Source organism: Schistocerca gregaria, chromosome 7 (assembly GCF_023897955.1).
Source record: "Schistocerca gregaria isolate iqSchGreg1 chromosome 7, iqSchGreg1.2, whole genome shotgun sequence".
Lineage (NCBI taxonomy): Eukaryota > Metazoa > Arthropoda > Insecta > Orthoptera > Acrididae > Schistocerca > Schistocerca gregaria.
The window spans coordinates 472504504-472513993 of NC_064926.1; the positions used below are offsets into that span (position 1 = coordinate 472504504).

At 47.4% G+C, this 9490-nt stretch overlaps 1 protein-coding gene across 1 annotated transcript; it reads right to left on the minus strand.

Annotated features, from left to right (window-relative positions):
* Positions 1-3415: 3415 nt before the first annotated feature.
* LOC126281490 (G-protein coupled receptor dmsr-1-like) lies at positions 3416-8965 on the minus strand. The gene has a single exon (XM_049980492.1). It carries the CDS (start codon positions 8310-8312, stop codon positions 7143-7145), a length of 1170 nt encoding a protein of 389 aa, XP_049836449.1. The 5' UTR covers positions 8313-8965; the 3' UTR covers positions 3416-7142.
* Between the last annotated feature and the right edge of the window lie 525 nt (positions 8966-9490).

A 9490-nucleotide genomic window follows, 5' to 3' on the forward strand; every position in this document is an offset into this window, starting at 1 on the left:
GACTCCGCCGGGAATCGAACCCGGAAACCCGGGCGTGGGAAGCGAGAACGCTACCGCAAGACCACGAGCTGCGGAGCATTATGAATTACCTCGAAGAAAACGGTCTATTGACACAGTCAGCATGGGTTTAGAAAACATCGTTAATGTGAAACACAACTATCTCTTTATTCACAGTAAGTGTTGAGTGCCATGGACAAGAGATTTCAGATCGATTCTGTATTTCTGTATTTCCGGAAGGCTTTTGACACTGTATCACACAAGCGGCTCGTAGTTAAATTGTGTGCTCATGGAATATCGTCTCAGTTATGTAACTGGATTTGTGATTTCCTGTCAGAGAGGTCACAGTTCGTAGTATTTGATGGAAAGTCATCGAGTAAAACAGAAGTGATTTCTGGCATTCCCCAAGGTAGTGTTATAGGCCCTTTGCGGTTACTTATCTATATAAACGATTTTGGAGACAATCTGAGCAGCCGTCTTCGGTTGTTTGCAGATGACGTTGTCGTTTATCGACTAATAAAGTCATTAGAAGATCAAAACAAACTGCAAAACGATTTAGAAGAAATATCGGAATGGTGCGAAAAGTGCAGTTGACATGAGTGCTAAAAGGAACTAGTTAAACTTCGGTTAAACGATAAGTCAGTCTAATCTAAAAGCCGTAAATTCAATTAAATACCTAGGTTTTACAATTAGGAACAACCTAAATTCGAAGAAACACATAGAAAATGTTGTGGGGTAAGACTAACCAAAGACTGCGTTGTATTGGCAGGAGACTTAGAAAATGTAACAGACCTACTAAGGAGACTGCCTACATTACGTTTGTCCGTCCTCTTTTAGAATACTGCTGCGACCTGTGGGTTCCTTACCAGATAGGACTGACTGAGTACATCGAAAAAGTTCAAAGAAAGGCAGCACGTTTTGTACTATCGCGAAATATGGGAGAGAGTGTCTCAGAAATGATACAGGATTTAGGCTGGAAATCATTAAAACAAAGGCGTTTTTCGTTGCGACGGAATCTTCTCACGAAATTCCAGTCCCCAACTTTCTCCTCCAAATGCGAAAATATTTTGTTGACACCGACTTACAGTGGGAGGAACGATCACCAAGATAAAATAAGGGAAATCAGAAATCGTACGGAAAGATAAAGGTGTTCATTCTTTCCGCGCGCTATACGAAATTGGATTAATAGAGAATTATGAAGGTGGTTTGAGGAACCCTTTGCCAGGCACTTAAATGTGATTTGCAGAGTATCCATGTAGATGTAGATGAAATGGCCGCCATTTCCCCGCAGGTTTTCAAACGCCTCACTCAATGTGTCCGCAGCATATTGTATGGCATAGTTAGGACGAAACGGTGGAAACACTCCGTATTACTGTCTACTGATGGGTCTAGGGACTGCGTCTAATCGCTACAACGAAAGAGATTTTGTATTCACTTCATAAAATCATCAATAACAAATTCCACCCTCGTAGAGGAATTTCAAGTCTGAGGTACTTCCCAGTACGGATATTTTTGCGACACACTCGTCTATACAATCACGAATCCTTTTCCACATTCACAGTAGGATAGCCGAAAGCGAAACGAGCATGACAGACAGTTCTGGGCTTCGTCGACACACGTGAAAAGGACATGAAATGAACATTAACTGCCGGCCACGGTGGTCTCGCGGTTCTAGGCGCGCAGTACGGAACCATGCGACTGCTACGGTCGCAGGTTCGAATCCTGCCTCGGGCATGGATGTGCGTGATATCCTTAGGTTGGATACGTTTAAGTACTTCTAAGTTCTAGGGGACTGATGACCACAGGAGTTGAGTCCCATAGTGCTCAGAGCCATTGGAATTTTTTTGAACATTAAGTGGATAGACCACCTCCTGAATTCTACTGTCACAAAATAGTCTCGTGTTGCATCCTGTTTTGTTTCCGCGATTTTTTATACAGGAGAGCTTCTCCTTTAACAGGCAATACTATGAAATCACCATTATTGTAGTCAAATTCGCTCATGTTTACATACGACTACATCTTTAATTTATTATGACTAAAAGTCAATCTGCTTCGAATAGCTCCTTTTCTTTAAAATGAACTTAACTGATATTTAGTCGACATTTCTTATACTTTCAAATAAATTTATAAGCGCTTCAAACTGGTTCAAATGGCTCTGAGCACTATGGGACTTAACTGCTGTGGTCATCAGTCCCCTAGAACTTAGAACTACTTAAACCTAACTAACCTAAGGACTACACACACAACCATGCCCGAGTCAAGATTCGAACCTGCGACCGTAGCGGTCGCGCGGTTCCAGACTGTAGCTCCTAGAACCACTCGGCCACCCTGGCCGGCTATAACCGCTTCGCTAGAACATTTGCAGGTTTGTGCGGACTCAGACTTCATTGTGTTGTTAGCCAATCGATGTTAATGTCAACAAAATAACGCTACTACCTGCTCTACTTTCAACTGATTTCTAGTTAAAGAGCAAGAAATTACATTTCAAGTACAAATTATTTTTCCTAGATATTGTGGAATATTGCACTGTTCCTGTACGTTGACTCATTTCATGCTTGTAGTATCTGGGAACACTGAGACAACCATAAAGACCTTATGCTACGAAATTTATGTGTTATTTCGCACCGGCCGGTGTGACCGAGCGGTTATGAAGCTTAAGTGCCCAAATTTTCTCTCTTTCTTAACTGTTCTTAAATGAAAAATAATTATTACAAATCTTTTATCGCATCAAAAATAAAGCAGAAAGGATACTGTAAGAATTCCGTCAAAAGAACAGGTACTGGTTCTAACTATGGTCGCAGGTTCGAATCCTGCCTCGGGCATGGATGTGTGTGATGTCCTTAGGTTAGTTACGTTTAAGTAGTTCTAGGGGACTAATGACCTCAGATGTTAAGTCCCATAGTGCGCAGAGCCATTTGAACGATTTGTTATTTCGCTTTCGGCAATGATGGCCACTCACCAAAATATGTCACTCCGCAAATTTCTGTCTGTATCCGAGACAGCGACGCCAGCACAAAGAACTTACGGCCAAAACATAAACCAACTACGATTTACGACGCACCCTATGAAAAGTTTCTTTCCATGTGAAATAATTAACTTGAACACATTCGTAGACTATTTGACAATGTTAACTGTACATTGTGAAATCTATTACACGGAATATACGACTGTCCTTTTATATGTTTTGTTATAATTCTAGCTCCGTAAGTAATTGAGAAATAAAAGTGTCAAAAAAGATAAGTAAGTATATAAATAAAAGTTAAGAAAGAAACTATTTAGACTCCAGCTTAATAGGGAATGTAGACGAACAGGAGTACTTAGACACTTTCCTTTGAAGTATGTAGAGTGTTACGCAAAATAAAGACATCTGTACCTATTTGATATGAGTCCATCAAAAGAAATTAGAGATTAGTCGGGAGAAAAATCTTTAATTGCGAGAATTTTTTTGTTTCACAAAATACAGAGATTGTAACTTCAACTAAAGACGTAAACAACATTTATTAATAAGTGCTCTCCTCTGTCAAGTTTTCATCGATAAGTGCAAAATATCTTACCTTTTGCATTTTGAATGAAAAAAATATACTTCAAATTGGGCTCATTATCTGAAGTATATTTTCACCATTAGCACCACATATCACGTTCTAATACAAAGAACTTGCTTGTTGTTTTTCTTGCTGTACCAAATTTAGGAATTACTCAGAAAATTTTTCGTACTGGTTGATCGTATGTTATTTATGGCACAAGCATTGCTGCCAAAGCTGAAAACTACACTCAGTAAGTTAGTTCTGCAGTAAAAACATTTCTTAGAAAACTGTTTGGCAATCAGTATAAGCAGGTACTGAACACAGGCAAACCACGAACATTAAAAATTAAGTGAAAACGTGGCTCCTAGTAATGACTGAGAGAACGCGTCGTAATGAGAAATTTCAAGCACTGTTGTGCTGAGCCTTCTTTGTAATATAGTCCGTCTTCTAGTCATAGAGAAAACGGAGTGCTGCGTCACAGTTACGATACTGATGTGTCAAGAGAAACAGCAGTATGCAGTAAGTATGCTAAACAGTACAAAAATACTTAGAGACTGGGTACAGCAAAGGTATACGACTGTCTACATTGTAATCTGCTTTGTAATCAGACATGTTCTGAAGCTTAAGTGCACAAATTTTCTCTCTCTCCTAACTGTTCTCAAATGAAAAATAATTATTACAAATCTTTTATCGTATTAAAAATAAAGCAAAATGACACTGTATGTATTCCGTTAAAAGAACAGGTACCGTTAAAGAAGTTTTTTTTTCCTTTTTCTGAGAAAGACTGCGCTAAAAGAGTGAACAGTTCTTAACATTTGTTTCTGAATACATTAATATCTGTGAATTATCTTACAGTGTCTGTTAGACTGCTGGTAAGCATCACCGTGGTCTATTTTAAACGGAAGCCTCTTTAAATTCAAAGTCGACACCATTATGGAAAGGCGCAGCACTTTAAAACGCAGTACGATTTTCACTACTTCTGTTATCACGTGGACTGCTGATACAGTAGTAGTACTTCAAGGAGAAGCAATAATGCTAACTGTTGGTGAAAACTGGTGTTTCTATATCCGCAGCCGGCACAAAGAATTAGTACGCAATGGCATGAGTTACTGTGTCAATCGTGTCATGGCAAAGCAGTAATCTTTATTGCAATGCGAATCATCGACGAGAGTAGTAGTAGATGCACATTGCAGATAACATTGGATAAATACTCGCGACTATATGTACTTGGTAAACGTAATTACTGCTAAATAAAAAAATAACCCATGAGGTATGAATTCTTTTGGGAATTACGTATTGTAATAAAATTAACACTGGTTTGTGTATCTGCACAAAACTGTTCAAAACTGTAGCGTGGTGATGCATATTAAATGCTTTGCAGTGAAACAAATACAGAGATAAACGAGAAAGCTTGCGATTATATTTATAACTTGTGAATATAGTGAGGTTTTATTAAATCTACATACGCGGAGAAGAAAATTTTGTAGTTTCGTTTATTTGCAGAACATAATAAGCGCTGCCATATACCAGACTTGGCATACTGTAATATGTCTCGGTTAACGTATTTCCAACGGAAAGTGCTAAGTATATCTCACCTCATACGGGACAGAATTATTTATTGTTACTTTTCCCACGCAGGATTAGCAGTTCTGTGCTGCCTTCAGAGGATTAATTGTTTACAGCATCACGTAAAAGTAACTACTGTGTTGCTCTGAAAACGTCAGACAGCACCTGTCCACAGCTTCACGTAGTTTTCAGAGTTTCATCCCTGGCCAGACGTGCCCTATATGTACGAGATGAGGAGCGCATTAAGTGTATGCCTGATATTCATGTCATTTTATTTGACAATGCTATGACATTACTGGCACTTTGCATTGTACGCTTCAGTCATTGTTATAGCGAGAATGTTAATACGCTGAAAATTTCGATGAAAATGTCACATCACATCGATGAGAAAGTGGTTTGTATAACAACTTCAATAAGTCGAATTGTCTGCGAATAACACATATAATTATTTCAGCACCATCTCTAAGAGGAATAAAAAGAAGAAAACATGATGTGGTTTGGAGCCTGGTACAACCACCTGCTACTGTACGCCATTACGATGACTGTCGTATTTAGGTAGCTTTTGGTTTGGAGTGAAACCTGATGCGGATATTTCCACAACTGAATATGGTGTCACCGAGAGTCGAATCGACGAGTGCATGTGAGTAGCGGCGGAAACTGCTGCTCTGTAGAGACGATCATTTGATCAGCGACGGCATTTGTCTATCCCACTAAGCTCAGAAATGTTGTTCCTTCGTGGGAGAAATGAGCTGTGTATTCTGACGATTGTGAGGGCAGGGGAGGATGTCAGGGTGTTGGGCAGCCGACAGTAACAGGATGCAGCCTAGTACGTGGTCACTGGCCAGGGAAGGAAAGTCCGGATTGTCAAACAGAAAGGCGGAAAATACGTAGTGGAAGGGGGAGTTGGCGTAAGTATTTTAATGGAATGCACGTAAAAGGTAATTTGATCGAGAATACGAAACTGTGAGAAAGAGATAGAAGGAACATTTTACTACCATCAATTCGAGGTATTAGCTACTTTTATGTAAGGCACCAAACAGTTTCCGACGGAATGCAGCACAGAAAGTGAAATTTCCTTCCACCCTCGCAGTCACAGCTGTCTCAATCAGATAAAGTAATGGAGAAAGTAACAGGTGATGTTCAGCGTGGTGTATCAAAAGTCCTCTCTGTAAGGTTTTCACGCCTCACATCTATCTGAAGAAGTCTTTGAGCGAGAAATACCACTCGGCAGAACGGGATCCGGTGTGGGAATGTATGGAACATTAAGAGCGTGATAGGTGTGAATCAATACCCGCCAGGATAGTCGAGAGACCCGTCAGGATAGCCGAGAGCGCTAATACGCTGCTTCCTGGACTCGGGTAGGCGCGCTGGCTCCGGATCGAATCCCCCGGCGAATTAACGACGACGGCCGGTGTGCCGGCCAACCTGGATGTGGTTTTTAGGCGGTTTTCCACATACTGCTAGGTGAATACCGGGCTGGTTCCCACGTCCCGCTTCAGTTACACGACTCGCAGACATTTGAAACACATTCACACTATTTCACGATTTACACTCGACACAAACAGCTGTGGTACACTAATACCGTCCCGGGGGTATGCGATGACGGCAGAAGGGCATCCGACCAGCTCTTAAAATTCACCATGCCAAATCCGCACTTAACCCTGCGGACAATGCGGCATAAAGGCAGTAGCAAAAGAAAGAAAGAAAGGTGTGAATCAATTAAAGTTGTGTGTCAGGTGAGGAATGAGGCAGAATTCGAAAGTTTGTCGGCCGGTGTGTGCGGCACTGTGCGGGCTCAGTGGCGGCGGGTGAAGGACGAGCCGGCTCCGGATCTCGCAGCCGGTGGAAGTTCCACCGTCGTCGTCTCCGCCTCGGCTGCGTCCGGCGACTTCCCCGTTCGACGACCTCCTCACAAACTTCGAACCCGCGGCGTGTGCGACGACGTCGGCGGCAGAGCCGGCGTCAGCAGCGGACGTCGCGGATGACGAACGGGGCGCCGTCGCCGCCCCCGCCGCAGCGACGCGCGCCTTCTGCCGACCGGCAGCGGCGCACGTGCTAGAGCTGCGTCACCTGCGTCGCGTTGTTGGTGGTGGTGTTGTTGGCGTCGTGCGACGCCTCGACCGGGATCCACCTGCCGAGCGCGCGCGGCCGGAAGAGCTGGCAGAAGGTGACCCGGAACTGGCGGCTCATGCTGCAGTAGAGCACGAAGTTGACGGCCGAGTTGAGCAGCGCCAGCCCGTCCATGAGCTCGCCCAGCGGCACGTAGCACTCGGCGAAGAAGCGCTGGCCGAGCAGGCCGCTGAGCAGCCCGAGCACGCCCTGCGGCAGCTCGGTGGCCAGGAAGAGCAGCAGCACGGCGAGCAGCATGCGCGTCGTGCGCTCCGTCTGCCGCCCCTTGGCCGGCTGGCGCGCGGCGGCGGCGGCGGCGAGCGCGAGCTGGCGGCGGCGGCGCTTCGTCTCGAGCAGCGCGGCCACGATGCGCAGGCTGAGCGCGGTGAGCGCGGCGCACGGCGCCAGCTTCACCGCCACGGCGTACACCCAGAAGTTGAGGTCGGCGAGCAGGCCGCCGGCGGCGCGGCTCAGCCGGCTCATCTGCACCACGTGCAGCGTGGCGCCGCGCTCTCGCACCTGGGCCACCTCGAAGGCGAGGAAGTGCGGCGCGCACAGCAGCGGGCCCAGCAGGTAGGCGGCGGCGACGGCGGCCAGCGTGCGCGCCACGCCCACCTGGCCGCGCCGCGGCTGCGCCACCGCCAGGTAGCGCCACACGGCCAGCTCCACCGTCAGCAGGATCGACACCGTGTGGCACACCTGCGCGAAGTTCGAGTGGAACAGCACGAACACGGCCCACGCGTACGTGTAGGTGCGCGCGCGCGGCCGCTTCAGCAGGTACGTGTGCAGCGCGTACGGCACGTACTCCACCATGACGAGCAGGTCGGCGACGGCGAGCGCCGTCAGGATGCTGTTGGTGGCGGACACCATCTCCCGGCGCGTCAGCACCGCGATGTTGAGCGAGTTGGCCACCGAGCCGAAGACGCACACCAGCAGGCTGAGGTAGCCGTGCACCTCGCGGTAGCCGGCCTGGAAGTGCTCCAGCCCCGGCCCGCAGAACTGCGCCTCCGACGTCCCGTTCGCGACGTCCGCCTCCCCCGCCAGCGTCTCGTTCGGGGTCGTCGCGTTCAGCACCTCCTCGGACACCGCCAAGATCGCCTCCGTCGTCGTCGTCATTGCGTAGGCTACACCCCCACTGTTGTTGCACGAGAGGAGTCACGGACAGTCGTTAGCGAGTGTCACAATTTTCACAATTCCCCGCGAAATACACATCTTTTCTGATGACGTCGCAGGTAAAATCACGAAGCTTACCGCGGTGCTAGACTACTCTTAATAGATTTCCTCGAACAGTGTTGACGATAATATTCTTCATCTGCCACTGTAACCTCTTATCTCGTTCTTTCACAAAATTAATCGACGTATATCCTCCTCTGGCGAAAGACGTAACATCAAATGACTAGGTTTGGCGATCTCTCGACGATAATCTCACTGATGTCCGGCAAAGGCTGCCCAATTGCTACGACTTATGCTCTACCGTAATAAGTCCACCACTCTTGACGCAAATTTTCTTACAGTCCCAAAGTTGGCACTCCATACCACCGATAAGAACAGCAGAGTCTCGTCAGAACGCTTCGCCGTTATGCAAATTCACATCCAGCGTTTAAGGTAACGAAAATTTTCGCTGCAGAGCTACTCTGTGTTTGGCGCTGACTGGAGACCGGTGGGGAGATTTCAGGTGGACACCGGGCCCAGCTGCTGTCTCGACACGACGCCGGCAGGGGGCGCTGCGCGTCGCCTCTGCACCTGGCGTCGGCGTCGGCAGCCGGCGGCGGACTGCCACTGCTACTGCCACTGCGAAGCCACGCACCTCTGCCGCCAGGCGGGCTGTGCGCCTGCGCCGCCTCCACGCGGCCTCCTCCACTGTTGCGCATGCGCGCCCTACCGCCCGGGGACTCCCTCGCGGCCGGCGACTGTTTGGCGACACTTGCGGACCGCCGGCCGCCGCAGACGCACCAGCAGCCGGTGCCCACGTAGGGCCTCGGCGTATTCCCCAGTGTGCGACTCATGACACTGCAGTCTGTGTGCGCAGTCGTGCAGAGGCTACAACATAATTACCATTATCATTCTCAGCTGATTTGCCCAGCTATATACTACTACGCGGTGGCAACGCCCTTGCCGCAGTGGATACACCGGTTCCCCTGAGATCACCGAAGTTAAGCACCGTCGGACGTAGTCGGCACTTGGATGGGTGGCCATCCAGGCCACCACGCGCTATTGCCATTTTTCGTGGTGCACTCAGCCCCGTGATGCCAATTGAGGAGCTGTTCGACCGAATAGTAGCGGCTTCGGTCAAG

Coding starts and splice junctions, on each gene's coding strand:
- LOC126281490 (XM_049980492.1), bottom strand. CDS start 8,312: ATGACGACGACGACGGAGGCGATCTTGGCGGTGTCCGAGGAGGTGCTG.